The sequence below is a fragment of the Ooceraea biroi genome, chromosome 3 (genome assembly GCF_003672135.1).
Source record: "Ooceraea biroi isolate clonal line C1 chromosome 3, Obir_v5.4, whole genome shotgun sequence".
Lineage (NCBI taxonomy): Eukaryota > Metazoa > Arthropoda > Insecta > Hymenoptera > Formicidae > Ooceraea > Ooceraea biroi.
This window is the reverse complement of record NC_039508.1, coordinates 4115042-4129373: the sequence shown is the minus strand read 5'-3', so window position 1 is coordinate 4129373 and position 14332 is coordinate 4115042. Positions and strand designations below refer to the sequence as shown.

General features: G+C 35.1%; 4 protein-coding genes across 5 annotated transcripts; 2 read left to right on the top strand and 2 right to left on the bottom strand.

The window, feature by feature from the left end:
* Positions 1-372: 372 nt before the first annotated feature.
* LOC105285697 lies at positions 373-7752 on the top strand. Its single transcript, XM_026968458.1, has 18 exons — positions 373-1063; positions 1388-1534; positions 1692-1806; positions 1947-2208; positions 2402-2524; positions 2627-2717; positions 2794-2930; positions 3080-3212; positions 3713-3875; positions 4449-4624; positions 4948-5067; positions 5162-5279; positions 5475-5751; positions 5878-6000; positions 6221-6311; positions 6529-6668; positions 7382-7514; positions 7589-7752. Exons 1-18 carry the CDS (start codon positions 908-910, stop codon positions 7640-7642), a joined length of 2559 nt encoding a protein of 852 aa, XP_026824259.1. The 5' UTR covers positions 373-907; the 3' UTR covers positions 7643-7752.
* Positions 7753-8111: 359 nt separating this feature from the next.
* LOC105285696 (crossover junction endonuclease MUS81) lies at positions 8112-9893 on the bottom strand. Of its 2 annotated transcripts, XM_011350070.3 has the most exons (6): positions 9303-9893; positions 9013-9229; positions 8697-8909; positions 8487-8600; positions 8379-8387; positions 8112-8272 (listed from the first exon to the last, which is right to left on the bottom strand). In XM_011350070.3, exons 1-6 carry the CDS (start codon positions 9818-9820, stop codon positions 8156-8158), a joined length of 1188 nt encoding a protein of 395 aa, XP_011348372.2. In that variant the 5' UTR covers positions 9821-9893; the 3' UTR covers positions 8112-8155. The 2 variants fall into 2 exon arrangements, with proteins under 2 accessions (XP_011348372.2, XP_011348371.2); XM_011350069.3 differs by having other exon boundaries at positions 8112-8387; positions 9303-9889.
* Positions 9894-9996: 103 nt separating this feature from the next.
* On the top strand, positions 9997-11367 carry LOC105285695 (exosome complex component RRP41). The gene is made up of 3 exons (XM_011350068.2): positions 9997-10273; positions 10593-10886; positions 10980-11367. Exons 1-3 carry the CDS (start codon positions 10103-10105, stop codon positions 11331-11333), a joined length of 819 nt encoding a protein of 272 aa, XP_011348370.2. The 5' UTR covers positions 9997-10102; the 3' UTR covers positions 11334-11367.
* Positions 11367-14007, bottom strand: LOC105285723 (trifunctional enzyme subunit beta, mitochondrial). The gene is made up of 7 exons (XM_011350141.3): positions 13806-14007; positions 13281-13452; positions 12710-13085; positions 12451-12625; positions 12083-12363; positions 11695-12000; positions 11367-11572 (listed from the first exon to the last, which is right to left on the bottom strand). The coding sequence occupies exons 1-7, from the start codon at positions 13858-13860 to the stop codon at positions 11528-11530; spliced, it is 1410 nt and encodes a 469-aa protein (XP_011348443.2). The 5' UTR covers positions 13861-14007; the 3' UTR covers positions 11367-11527.
* Positions 14008-14332: the final 325 nt, after the last annotated feature.

The window sequence follows — 14332 nt, the reverse complement described above, 5'->3', positions numbered from 1 at the left end:
TAGAAGTTTGATCCCCTAATCTGATACACGAAAGAAGATACACGAAATTTATTGTGTTACTTGTCTCTTTTTATTTATGCGTTCTTAATCATCTTTAATTCCATTTAATAAATCCTTCATCTGCAAGTTAAACACTCGTTTTGTTTTGCGAATCACATATGGCAGCAAAAGAGTTTCTAATATTCATGAAGAATATTCTACCTTATCAAAAATACTCTTGCATCTCTTATTTTCTTTCATTTACCTCTTATTTCATTGTTCATTAAACAGCTCACATGTTGCAATATTAGATATAAAAATAAATAATTAAATTGAATAAATAAATAAAAAAAGTATAAAATCTATAATAATATATCTATATTATTATTGTTATTATTATTACATCTTTATGTTAGTCTATTAAATTACACAACTACTTTGAATATTAATTTTACACACACAATGATATATTAATCGTGTATATAAAATTTCGAGTCTCATCGAATTATACTTTGTACTGCATTATATATTTTTATTCTTATTCGTTATTATCTTCTTTCTCGTTTTTTACCTTTACGATAACTTTGTATTATACGAACGAGAACTTTGTATTACACGCGCGAGGCAGACACTATATTATCGAATGCACGTATCATTATGCATTGAATTAGCAAATCAATGGAGTGACAGAATACACTATTCCTGTATTATGAAAGGTTCAATCACGTAATTTACTGTTACGAAGAAGAGGGACAATGAAAGGGATGCAATGTGTGCAAATAATTGCGCACTTGATGTCCATGATGACAAAATTACGGCTATCTATCGCATGAAGAACACAACACAAAGAATTGTTAATAATGCCTCCACGTTTCGCTTAGCAAACATTCACAAAGCATACATTCTTAGTACTTCTTAGTACTTAAAAATGATTGAACGAAAAGACGTGTGGCAAAGTCGGTATTATACGGTTCCCCGATTCTACATGACTTTAGCCGGACTATGGCCATATCATCCGATTCGCAATAGGTGCTTGCGCTTCGTGCCTGTATTTACAGTGTGCTCGAGTATTCTTTTACCACAGGTACATACGAAACTATTATATATAAAGAAGAGCAAAATTTTGTCTTTAAAAAAAAGCTATAGTTTGATTATTCTTTATAAAACTTTCCATGCAAAATACGTATTTTTTTTATATATTTAATACGAATATTGAAAGTTAAAATAATAAACAGCAAAAAGTAATTAACTAAATTTATTCAAAATTCATCAAAACTGAATTAAAAATTAAACGATTATTCAACTTAGCAATTTTGGAACATCAGCATCAACCAATTTTAATCGGAGCTTTTAATCGGAACTTCTAATGTTAAATGTTTTAGAGTGTATTAATTATTATCACTATAAGTATTTTACAGCATTGATTTTTACGCAGTTACTATACATGAGTATCGCGATGACAGATCGTGACGATTTGTTTGAATGCATGCCAACGGTATTGATCACAATAATATTCAGCTTTAAATTAGCGAGTATAATGGTAAATACTAAGAAAGTAAGTAACGGAGTATCTTTCTCTTTCTGTTACATCCCACTCTTCTTTTGTTAGAGAGAGAAAGCTACAACAGACTTGCTTTCTGTCCTTTTCTACTTGATCTTTACTGCCAAATAGAGAATACGCTTGGTCTATTCTTACTATGTCTGTGGTATAGATAAAGGCTTGTCTGAAAACAATAGAAGACGATTGGTTGTCACTGACGGACAGTGAAAAGGCTATTCTACAACGACACGCTATATACGGGCAATACTTAACGATATTTTACGCAGGTGCGTCATATAGAAGAGTAGAAATTCGGATAAGAAATTTTCGATAAAGAATAAATTAAAGTCACTAGACAATTTTTCCTGTGACTTAAAGAAATCGGCAAAGATCATCAAATTAGCGAAATACATACCGGTATTTCTAGTTTTCATGCAATTGACGGGGTTCCTCTATATGCTGAAGTCGATCGTGCTGATACTGATAGAGGACACTTCGAATTCGACCAGATTAGCTGTAACGAAATTACCTTTTCGTGTGGAATATGGCCACACGATAGACCAGCATTTCTACCCGATTCTAGTCCATTGTTACATGACAGTGTTCTCTCATGTGACTGCCACAGTCGCGGTTGACACCATGTATTACACCTTAATTCAACATGCCTGCGGGATGTTTTCAATTGTCGGGTAAGAACATCACAATAAAAAACGATCAGCTTTGAAAGCTAATAACAAGTGAACATCACAAACAAGGCAACGTACGGATACTGTATATCTTCCGTTTCGATTTTCCTTTAAAAAATAAAGTCGATGATTTCGCCTTTAATATACTCCAGAAATATAATTTGCCAAAGGCCTTTATCATTTTAGCGGTTTGCAGACATTCGCTGGAACGTATCGGCCAGAATAGCAATGCCGATTTCAATCTGAAACCAGACAAAACGACAGATTCTGATTACCGTAAAGCTCTGGGATGTTTACGTAGGCATCTGCACGTAATAGAGTGCGTGTTCGATCATATAATGATATATATATATACTTTATTTTCTTATTTCTGTATTATATTTTTAATAAAGATATTTTTAAGTTCAATTTTTTATTGCAGATTCGCAGAATTGATCGAGTCTACGTTTACAAATATATTCCTGGTCAGCATTAGCTTAAATATGATTGGTGGCAGTATATGCGGTATACAGGCATGTATTAATTTTTATATATCTTATTTTGCAATAGAAAACGTAAGAAACGTTAAAAAGAAAAGATATGTTTCAGGTGTTGATAAATTTGAACGATACAAAAGATATAATAGCGCCTCTCGCTATTTATATTGCTCAACTTACTCATCTTTTTTTACAATTTTGGCAGGCACAATATTTATTGGACTATAGCACTATTCCATACGAATCGATGTAAGAAATCAAAGTTTTCCAAGTCTTTTTTTTTTAAACTTATCATTTTCCAGAATTTGTTGTTCGATTGCAAACAATATTTAAAAATTGCAAAAGCGAGTTTTTCAGTTTTGTCTTCATTTAAGCATATTAATCACATTTTGTTATAGTTGTAGGGCAAATTGGTATTATACCTCGGAGAGATGCAGAAAAGTCTTACTCTTAATCATGAATAGAACTATATTGCCCTGCAGACTAACCGCTGGCAAGGTGATAACTTTATCTATTGAAAGTTTTGGAGTGGTAAGTCAAATATAATTACTATCTTGTGTTTTGTGTTCTTATTGTCTGTGATTGCGCAGTCTACTACGAATGTAACAGTAATTTTACAATAAGGATGTTATTTTTACAAAGGTCTTGAAGACATCAATATCTTATTTCGCAGTACTACGTTCCTTTCATTGACATTTGCATAAACATATCTTAAAAGTGCAAACCTGAAAAATCTTTATGTTATGATAATTTCGCAAACCGATTAATAAAATCGTCAAATGTACTATAAATATATACTAAAAGATTTTGTGTCAACAAGTTTAATTTTATTCACTATAATCCAAAAGTGTAATAACCACGTCAGCAGAAAAAACATCATTATTTCTCTTGAAAAGTAATAGCCTTAATTGTTCAAGTACGAATTTTCATGACTGCGATTACAATTCAACTCGTTCAATGTATGGCAAGCGCTACTGATTGCAAGCGTCGTACAGTTTTACGAAGCACAATTTACATTTATCGATTTCCAGTTTTTATGCAGTTTCTGGGAGTTCTTTTCATATCTAAATCGCTTGTGTTATGGAAGATCTTTCGATCGCAACGATATCATTTCTAGTGAGAGACTGGAGATTGCCAATTCAAATGGAATATGGCGAGAAACCGAATCATTCCTTGTACCCGGCAGTGCTACATAATTATTTAGCTGTAATATCGCTCATGTCAATATCATGTTTGCTGTCGAAATCTGCTCTGGTTCAGTTTCTGGTTACGCTTTCCAGTTTATTAGCAAAATCCTAAAATTTATATCTACATTTAATTTAAATAAATAATAATTTCAGCGCGAGTGAGCGAGCAATCTCAAGATCTGGTGCCATTTTTGCGTTGCAAAAAAGACATAAAAATAATTTTCATAATTTACTTTTCATATTTTACTTCTTTTAAGAATACAATTAACAAAACTATTCAATATACATTTGCGAAGTATCACACTTGAAAACTAATGGACAACATATAATGCAACACTGAAATAAACTGAAATAAGGAAAACATTCTAAAGAAACTTCAAAGACGCGGAATCGAATTGGCTATAGATAAATAATTATATTTCCTAGTGTTATATTTGAAAATTATATATCTTTAAATTCAAAAGAATTATATATCTTTAAATTCAAAAGGCTTCAAAAGGAATCTATGAGTAAACTTCTGCAACTGGTCGGACGATGTACGCAGTACTAACGTTCACAAGGAATCGTTAATACTTCACAGTCTTGCTGCCATTGTGCAGTATGACTGACGCAAAAGACATGTGGCAAAGTCGACACTACATTGTTCTTAAATTATACCTTATTATAACAGGGATATGGCCATACCACAAACCTCGTGTCAGATACGTACGTTTCGCGTTTTGGTTCGCGTTCGGCTTCACTATTCTTATACCCCAGGTACATGCATATATATATATATATATATATATGTATATGTATATGTATATATTTATATACGTCAGACTTCAACGTTTACTATTTACCGAGAAAAAGAACATTTCTACAGATTATCCATTGCATGATACAAAGCAATTAATCGTACACTCTACCTTTCTTTTAACAATAAAAACCTTGAAAAAACGTACTGATACATAACTATTCATAAACTTCATTAAATGTCTATTTAAAAATTCTTAAAAACTTCTTTTGCGAAAGTGTCGAAATACAAATATCGATTTTGCGATTCGCATCGTTTTATCAATACTGATATTCTAACATAGTCTCTATTCCTCTTAATTCTACCAACCACTTTGGATGACATATTCGAGTGTATGCCGTCGATATGTGTCAGCATATTATGCAGCTTTAAGATTGCGATCGTCATGTTAAACAGTGACAAAGTAAGTGAGGACTGTCAGCAGTTGCGCTTCTGATTTTTGTTATTTTAATTTCGTTAGTATAATAGAATACATATAAGAACGCATTTATGTGTAGGTAAAAATGTGTTTTAATATCATGGAAAAGGACTGGCTATCATTAAAGACAGATACAGAAAGAGCTATTCTACAGCGGCACGCTAAATATGGATACTATACATCACTGTTTTTCACTGGTACGCGCATAGTAAAAATATAGAAAGCAAATACATACATTTTTTGCATGTCATCTTTTGCAATCTGTTTTTTAAGAATTATAAGATTTTGTATAATTGTATAATAAAATTGTTACGCGTAAAAGAGATTAATTTTCCTCACTTGCTTTTTAAAAGATATATATTTTTGTTATTTTGTTTGTTTTGTTGTTTTAGTTATGATGCATACGACAGTGGGCCTTTTTATACTGAAACCGATCATGTACACATTGATTAATGATGCTACCTTGAATATAACAACAAAATCCACCATACCGTCAGCGTCGAAGCTACCATTCCACGTGGAATACGGCCAACACTTCAACCAATATCTATATCTGATAGCATTGCATTGCTACGGAGGGATAGGCGGTCATTGTGTAGCCTCAATCGTTGCCGACAGCTTATATTATACTCTGATCCAGCATGCTTGCGGAATGTTCTCAGTTATTGGGTAAGAATGATCCGATTAAACGGACACACAAATATAGAATTGTAATAAGGAATATTACATGTTATTGATAGCTTATGATCACAATATTACGAACTTGTCAGACACATCATTTTAGCGATTTTGTAGACATATGCTGGAAAACATCGGCAAAAATAATGATATTAATTTCGATTTGAATCCAGATAAGATAGACGATGATAACTATAACAAAACCTTGAATTGTTTACGTAGACATCTTCATATAATACAGTACGTGTAAAAGTTTTATAATCTCTAATATGAATAAAAATAAATATCTGCACTGTATTGTATACAAAATTGAAAGTTAAAAAATAAAGTTTATCCTAACAATGCATATATAAAAAAAATAACTAGATATAGATTCCACGTATACCTCATTATCGCGACTTAAATTGGAACACTTTACGTATAATTATATTTATAAACGTTGAATGTTACTATTTCGCAGATTCGCGGAATTTATCGAAATAATCTACACGAAAATATATCTGGTCTCTGCCAATATAAATATGATAGCTGGTAGTTTAGTCGGTATACAAGTTAGTATAAAATTTTGTATATACTTTATTTTATATATCTTATTATATATTATTTTATATTGTATAAGTAGTATTTTATAAGTAGTAGTATCCTACTGGATGAAGATTTTCACCTAGTCTAGATCTAAATATCAACATCTTTAATCATATTATTATACAAGATAATTAAAACAATTGGGGATTATACGAAGTTATAAAAGTAGTTGAATTTGTACAGGTGTTGATGAATATAAATAAGACAGCGAAGGATATCGTGGCACCCCTTACTGTCTACATTGCACAACTTCTTCATCTCTTTCTACATTTTTGGCAGGCTCAATTTCTCTTGGATTACAGTGTTCTTCCATATGAATCTATGTAAGAGCATAAATTCATTTTAAAAACACATTTGTAATTATTAGAATCTTATCAATACTTTGCTGCATTATTGAAGAAGCTCTAAGATAAATTAAAATTTCTAGCATACCCTTATTCATTTCTTTTGGCGTTAGTTATACAATCATTAGTTACATAATCTTAAATAATTACGTATCTATAGTAGTTTGATTTTCATTAATTTGTTTGTCATCGATCAATCATTATTGAGATATTAGTCAGAAAGGATTTGCGAATAAGCACACGTTTCGAGTCGAAACTTTCGACCAACCAGGCCCTCAGGTGTACGTGTTAGATGTGTCAGCAACGAAGAGTATGACATGGCTCGACCCTTATTCGAGGTCACACCGCCATTACTCTTCGTTGCCATGCGGCATTCGCTGCTGGCACCAAACGTGTGTCCATTTGCAAGTATTTTTTATTAATATCTCAATAATTTTAAAATCTGCAAAACGATAAAGGACTTTTTTGTTCAGTTTATTAAGCTCTACTCTCTCAAGAGCAGGTTTATTATTATTTATCAGATATCTTGTCTAACGTGCATGCACGCAGCAAGTAAAATATGTTTTATTGTCTCTTGTAAAACTATTTTTAACTGGCAAAATAAAGATATAGTAAATACAACTTCAAAATGTTAAATAAATGTTAATTCTCGCTAATTGTTTTAATCCTAATTAATCTTTCTTGAGTAATAGTTGCAGAGCTAATTGGTATTATACTTCGAAAAGATGTCAAAAACTTCTTCTCTTAATCATGAATAGAACGATGAAACCATGCAAAATAACTGCCGGCAAAATCATGATTTTATCCATCGAAAGCTTTGCTGCCGTAAGTAAAAAATTGCGCTGTTATTTTCAATTTTTATTGTAATTTGTTTGGATGACCATTTTATTTCTTTAAAGGTTGTGAAAGCTTCAGTGTCTTATCTCACAATATTCCGTTCTCTTCAGCAATGAGTCGATGTATCTATGCAACCAGTCGTAATTATCGATTTTATCTGACTGTGAATAAAACGTATATGAATAAACGTAAAGAATAAAAAATAAAAAAGATATTCTTTAATAACATATATAGACGTTCGATCCCGTTATCTGATACACAAAATTTATTGTGTTGTCTCTTTTTATGCGTTCCTAATAATCTTTAATTCCATTTAATAAATCCTTCATCTGCAAGTTAAACACTTGTTTTGTTCGCGAATCACATGTGGCAGCAAAAGAGTTTCCAACATTCATGAAGAATATTCTATCTTACCAAAAATACTCTCACATCTCTTATTTTATTGCATTTATCCTTTATCTTTCTTTCATTTATCTCTTATTTCATTGTTCATTAAACAGCTCACATGTTGCAATATTAGATATAAAACTAAATAATTAAATTGAATAAATAAAAATAAAGAGTATAAAATCTATAATTCCGTCATGGGTATATATCTAAAAATCTTTATTGAGGTCAACTCAGATCATTCATTGTGTAAAGCTGATAAATGGTTCTACTAATTGCGGGCCCCAGTTGTCGTTTCTTGTCGCCGACTTGTATGCCTGCCAATAACTGCTCTCCGTTTTTATCGGCACTTTGCAAAGCTGTAATAAGATTTTGCGGCGTAGCGTAACGCTCTACAATCGCCGCTGCTTTGTCGATGGACATGCCCTTTAGTTGCAATAGCTGGCGAATGAACATCTCACTCACCTTAAATGTCTGAAAAGAAAATGGATAAGCTTTTACTTACTTTCCAATATTTATTATCTTAAATATTTTTATTACACATTACGTGTAAGAAAAATGTTTAATACGTACTCTCTGCTTAGAAGATGCTTTATTGAACTCGTTGAATCCCATGAGACGCATCGTGTCATCTGAAGTATCTGTTCGCGTGAGGTGTTCTTTCTTGCACCCAACGAGTTTCTTACCCTACGATGAAATTTTGATACTTATTATAGAAAATGTTGCATAAATAAGTTACATTGCATAAAAATTTATATAATCACACAATATCTTTTTACATACCCTGTAAAGTTCGATTAAGTTTTTAGTTAAGCATGACAGGTACAATATAGAATCCTTATGATTCCTCGTGTATTGCACAGTAAAACCATCTTGCACCAGACAGTTTACAGAAGCTTGCAACAAGGATGGAAGCGGTATGGAAAATCGGGAGTTTTTATCGATACTCTCTACTATATACATGAGATTCTCGATGCCAGATAGCTTCAATCGAAACTGAAACATTGAAAAATTGAGGACTTATACTTAAACATAATATATGATCATATGGGAGACCAAGGAATTAATTCCAAAACAAATAATTGCGCTGTTAAAGTACCTTTTGTTCATGAAATCTCCCATCTATAATACTTGCGCTTAAATCATCCATCCGTTTTCTTTCCACTATATATGGTATTACCAATTCATCATTAGTTCTTCTTCTACTTCTAGCGATCCACGCAAAATCACCGATCTTCAAGTGACGTACCTCGAAGAGCACACCAAGTTGTGTCAGTTCCACAAGCGTAGCATCATGCTGAGGCTTCGTTTTGCCACTGAAATGTATTTCACGCTGATAAGATTTACCTAGAATTAACACTAAATTAATTGATCAATAAATCAACTCACCCACAAGTTTCTTGGGTATCCACCAACAATATAACATCAAAAGTATCAGGTTCTAAGTAAATTTGCCTGTCAGTCTCGTTTGACGTAATTTCATCAGCATTTACCAGTCTCTTCGATGCGGTCTTCTTGGCGTTTCTAGCTTGCCTGGCTACTAGCGTTTTCTCCTGCGTCTCAACGAACTTATCCCCTTTTGCAGGTTGCTTCCTCGACACGGTCACGCGTTCCTCATTGTCGGCAGATTCAGGAAGGCGAGTGTCAACTGCCCGAGCGGATTGCTGCCCCCTGTGTTCTTTTAATTTTCTGTCCAGCATCGAGCACAGTTTCGTGCCGAAGTGTTGCAGGATTATGCATTCTTTGCCGGACTCCAAGGGCAACGGGTACCTCTTCAGCGAATCCAAGGCTTTCGCGAAGTGATGGCGTAATTCGGAATTCCGGAGGACCGCTTCGTTTCTCCATTCCTCCAGCCAGATCTCGAACAGACGGTTCGGCCTGTCAAGTACGACTTTAACCCTCTTCATGCTTCGACATATATACACAATACTTTGAATTTTATGTTGACAAAAACGATTGACATATATGGGCAGTTGTCCTTTGGATTTGATCTTACGCGCTTGCGCGGAATGACAGCAAATAGGAAATAGATACAGCATCAATCTAGGGACTAGAGATCTAGGGACTAACTGCGATATACGAGCCTGACAGATAACCTCACGTCGTACATTTCAATGTAACAAATGTGTACTTAGAGGTTAAATTAAACATAGGTTGTTGTTAATTGAAACATTAATGAGAAAGACGTGATGGAACCGAATCAAGAAGACGGTCAGGGTGGATTGCGCGCGGACGGCAGACGAGCGTTAGAATTAAGACAAATTCGCACGCGGATGGGGGTGTTCGGGCAAGCCGATGGCAGTGCATACATAGAACACGGCAACACGAAAGTTTTAGCCGCGGTGTACGGTCCTCATCAGGTACGAATTATTATGAGATATTTCCTGCTAGTTATTGTGCAAAATACTTTAATTATCATATTTGTTATGTCACTTTTAATTAACATTACTTGACATTAAATTAACGGGATCAATACAAACAAGCATATATTTTATAATACAAATTATGTCGATTTAAAAATTATTTGTTAAAAATGTCAGTGCAATGGACAACGAGAATCGATCTGTTATATTTTGTTTCCTTTTTTTAAATATCTGTTCTTTCAAAGTAAACATTTATCTTAAGCTGCTCTGCATACTGTGTATAATACTTGTACGTACTTTTTCATACACGGTTTAGCCAAGAAGTAGTGCCTCGAGAGGCAGCACGAAGGCTCTCGTGAACTGTCAGTACAGTATGGCTGTATTTAGCTTCTCCTCCGGCGAACGGAAACGAAGACCTAGGGGTGATTGGAAGTCCCAGGAGAGGTCAGCTCAGTTGCGGCACTCCATGGAGGCCATAATACACTTGGAGTTGTATCCACGTTCCCAAATCGACGTCTTCGTAGAAATCTTGCAGGTCGATGGCAGTGATTACTGCGCGTCCGTGAACGCAGCGACGCTTGCGTTGATCGACGCTGGAATTCCGATCAAGGTTGGCACACGAGAATAAAACTCGTTTCTGCCTCTCTAAACTTGGCGCAAGACACAAAGCTCTGTTACAAGCGAGTTAAATTTCTGTTTACAGAATTACGCGATAGGTTGTACCGTAACTCTCATCAACACGCCGTCGACGGAGGACGAGGACAAAACGCTAGCGATGGGAGTACTGGACGCGAACTTCGTGGAAGAATGCTCGCCGGGAGTTACCCTGTCCGTCGTCGCGCTGCTAGGCACGAACAGCGACGTGGAGATAGACGGCAGCGGCTTGATAGTGATAGCACACGGGGCAGGGCAGAGGTTGCACCTGTCGCGCTTGGAAACTCTCAAGCAACGTGCGTTACAAGGTTGCCAAGACATAAAGAACATATTCGACGCGAGTGTGAGGCGACACTTGAACGCGAATATGCTACCCTCTTTTTTGCACACCTCGCTGGAGTAGAAGGAGAAAATATACCCCATGATGTCACAGACAATTTTGTACAATTTAATGTCCACTGTAAATACACGATATATATATATATATATATATAGGATAGAAAATGTTTTTACAAAAACCGGCGATATTTCTAAACGTATTCGTATTCTCTCGATAGAAAAATATTTCCTAAATATCACACTTCTCTAAGAACCAAGTCAGAGTTTTGCATCAGGATACCGCTCCATGAGCATACCGACTCCCTGTTTAATAAAAAAAAAAATAGAAACGTCATACAAAACTAATCAATCATAATCAATTTATATAAAATGTTAAAAGTGATTTAAACAGTTAGAAATTATCAGTGCATAAATTTTTGCCTTACTTGTCCGCCAGCGGCGCACGCAGCTATAAGCCCAAATTGCTGATCCTCCTTGATGAGGCGATTGGCGGTGTGCGTCGCTAATCTGACTCCAGTCGCGGCGAACGGATGGCCGATCGACAGAGACCCACCCCATGCGTTCCATTTGTTCAGATCCGGTATGCCGACCTTGGAACTCCTGTTCAAGAACTTTTGCGCAAACAAATCGGAATCCAGTGCTTTCAGATTAGCGCAGATCTGTCCGGCAAACGCTTCGTGTATCTCCCACACTCCTATGTCCTTCAAGCCCAATTTCGACTTGTCCAAAACCTGCAATACATCATTTACGCACATTTTATCACTTCGTACATAACGAAATTTCACTGATTAAATATTAATAGCAATCATTTACTTTTGGTATAGCGTACGACGGTCCCAGAAGCAGCTGATCGACCGGATCTTGAGACACGTAGGTGAAGGTTCGCAGGTACGCCTTGGGCTTCAAGCCAAGTCGCAGAGCCTTCTCCTCGCTCATTATTAACGCCGCGGATGCACCATCGGTCAAGAAGGATGCATTGGCCGCGGTGACCGTTCCGTAAGGCTTGACGAATGCGGGCTTCAACTTGGCCAACTGCTCCTCCGTAGATACGCGAATACCATTGTCTCTGTCCACGACTTGATCAACGTTCGGTACTACGGCGCAAAAGAAGAAAAAAAAGAGTACGATGAGACAGATGAATATGCTAATTAAATATCAAATTAATGAAACCACTAATGAACCTTTGTAAGGCATCACGTCCGACAGCAAGCCCTGCTGTTGGGCTCGCGCGGCTAGCGTATGAGAGCGCAATGCGTAGTCGTCTTGTTCCTTGCGCGTCACGCCGAACGCTGCCGCCAAACGATCCCCACTGTGTCCCATAGTCTCGCCGGTCGAAAACTCGGCCACAGCTGGTAGCTGCAGAAATATAAATGTAATATTTCTGTCACTCGTCAACTTTCTGTTGAATTTTCTTAAGGGAAAAGAATTGCATGAACTTACATCTGGCATGAAATAAGACGGTCTGATGCTGGTCAAGAGAGTCAACTTGTTCGCCAGGGTTTTAGCCTTGTTCGCTTGTAACATCAAAGATCTCATGCGTCGGCTATGCCTGATCGGAACATCCGACATGAACTCAACACCTCCTGCTATAATTGCGTCGTAAACACCACAGGCGATTAAACCCATTCCAGTAGTGATAGCCTGATTACTACTGATGCACGCCATTGTTACTGTATGCGCGGGAGTGTGTTCGCTATATCCCGCAGCTAGAGCAGCTTCCCTTCCGATATTGGAAGTTCGCACTTCTTGCATTACCGTACCGTACACGATGTAATCGATTATTTCCTTAGGGAATCCAACCTTCTTTTGCAAGCTCCTGAAGTAGATTAATTTTTATTAATAATTATTATTATTATTATAATTAATCTTATAATTAGAGAGCAATGTTATAAAAATAATAAAATGGAATAAAAATAAAGAAATAAAACTATTTTGAAAGCAATTGTTTTGCAGATTTTATAACTGTTGTGTTTCTGATAACTTATCAGCAGGCAATGACTGTGTAACTTACACCAACGAATGTCTTGCAAGATCGTATGCCAGGAGATTTTTGTACTGAGTTCCAGACTGTAGAAACGGAGTCCGTACCCCATCGATAAATACGATATTCTGGGAGCCAGGATTGCTTTTCGTAGAGTATGCCTTGTTTATGGAAATTGCAGAGTAACGGCTAAGAATGTCCACTAGATTGGATATAAAAAATAGAATGAAATCGTACCACGTTAACACATCATCAAGTCAGACAAAGTTAAATATTACAACATTTCTTTATATATAGATGTATACATATAGATATACAACTTGCCATATCAATTACAAATATTACAATTACAGCAGCACAAATCAAAGTATGCAATAAAAGTGATCTAATTATATAGCTTCAGACATTGCGAAATAATCATTTAAGTTGGATATAAATATACTTGTACAATATATTCGTACAAATTCATATGGACTTTGTACCAATTAATCGAGCAACTTCTCAGTTAAACGTAATATTTAATAAATTGCAAAACAAGCAGATTACTTTTCGTACCATAATTAAGGGCTCCATGTTTCACCACCAGACAATTTTTAAGAGCAGGAAACATTTTGTATGAAATATAATATTGACACTTTTTCCTTTTTTTTTAATTGAGTTTGGGATACGTCAGCACAGTGCCTCGCAAAAGATGAAATTGTAGCAGACCTGCGTGCACGAATTGTTGGACTTTGACCAGTGGCATATACCTGTATTCAACAAGAACAGTGTTGCCAGGCAATATTTCATCAAAAAAATAAGTTACTGAATTCTTCATAAAGGTAAAGCTAAAAAAGAAATCTCACTTTGGAAAATGGCAAAATGATAAAACTGTATTAGAAATTTTTTGAAAATAAATATCAATTACTCATGATAAAGTATAAAATATACTTGAAAGATTATGTTTATATTAGTATGTATAAGAATAATAACCTATTTTACTTTTTAAAGCACATGATTTTAATATATTTAGTTGCTTCTTTCAAACAATGTCAGGAATTTATATTGAAAGTAGATTATAATAAAATATATTGTTTTATGAA

Excerpts from the sequence above, each read along its gene's own strand:
- LOC105285697 (XM_026968458.1), top strand. The coding sequence starts at position 908 with ATGATTGAACGAAAAGACGTGTGGCAAAGTCGGTATTATACGGTTCCC. Across the intron at positions 1,064-1,387 it reads CGAGTATTCTTTTACCACAG|TATTTTACAGCATTGATTTT; the intron begins GTACATACGAAA and ends TATCACTATAAG. Across the intron at positions 3,213-3,712 it reads CTATTGAAAGTTTTGGAGTG|TTTTTATGCAGTTTCTGGGA; the intron begins GTAAGTCAAATA and ends ATCGATTTCCAG.
- LOC105285696 (XM_011350069.3), bottom strand. The coding sequence starts at position 9,820 with ATGAAGAGGGTTAAAGTCGTACTTGACAGGCCGAACCGTCTGTTCGAG. Across the intron at positions 9,230-9,302 it reads GATACCCAAGAAACTTGTGG|TGGCAAAACGAAGCCTCAGC; the intron begins GTGAGTTGATTT and ends AATACATTTCAG. Across the intron at positions 8,910-9,012 it reads GGAGATTTCATGAACAAAAG|TTTCGATTGAAGCTATCTGG; the intron begins GTACTTTAACAG and ends TCAATGTTTCAG.
- LOC105285695 (XM_011350068.2), top strand. The coding sequence starts at position 10,103 with ATGGAACCGAATCAAGAAGACGGTCAGGGTGGATTGCGCGCGGACGGC. Across the intron at positions 10,274-10,592 it reads CGGTGTACGGTCCTCATCAG|CCAAGAAGTAGTGCCTCGAG; the intron begins GTACGAATTATT and ends TACACGGTTTAG. Across the intron at positions 10,887-10,979 it reads ACGCTGGAATTCCGATCAAG|AATTACGCGATAGGTTGTAC; the intron begins GTTGGCACACGA and ends TTCTGTTTACAG.
- LOC105285723 (XM_011350141.3), bottom strand. The coding sequence starts at position 13,860 with ATGTTTCCTGCTCTTAAAAATTGTCTGGTGGTGAAACATGGAGCCCTT. Across the intron at positions 13,086-13,280 it reads CTTGCAAGACATTCGTTGGT|GAGCTTGCAAAAGAAGGTTG; the intron begins GTAAGTTACACA and ends AATCTACTTCAG. Across the intron at positions 12,364-12,450 it reads GGACGTGATGCCTTACAAAG|TACCGAACGTTGATCAAGTC; the intron begins GTTCATTAGTGG and ends TTTGCGCCGTAG.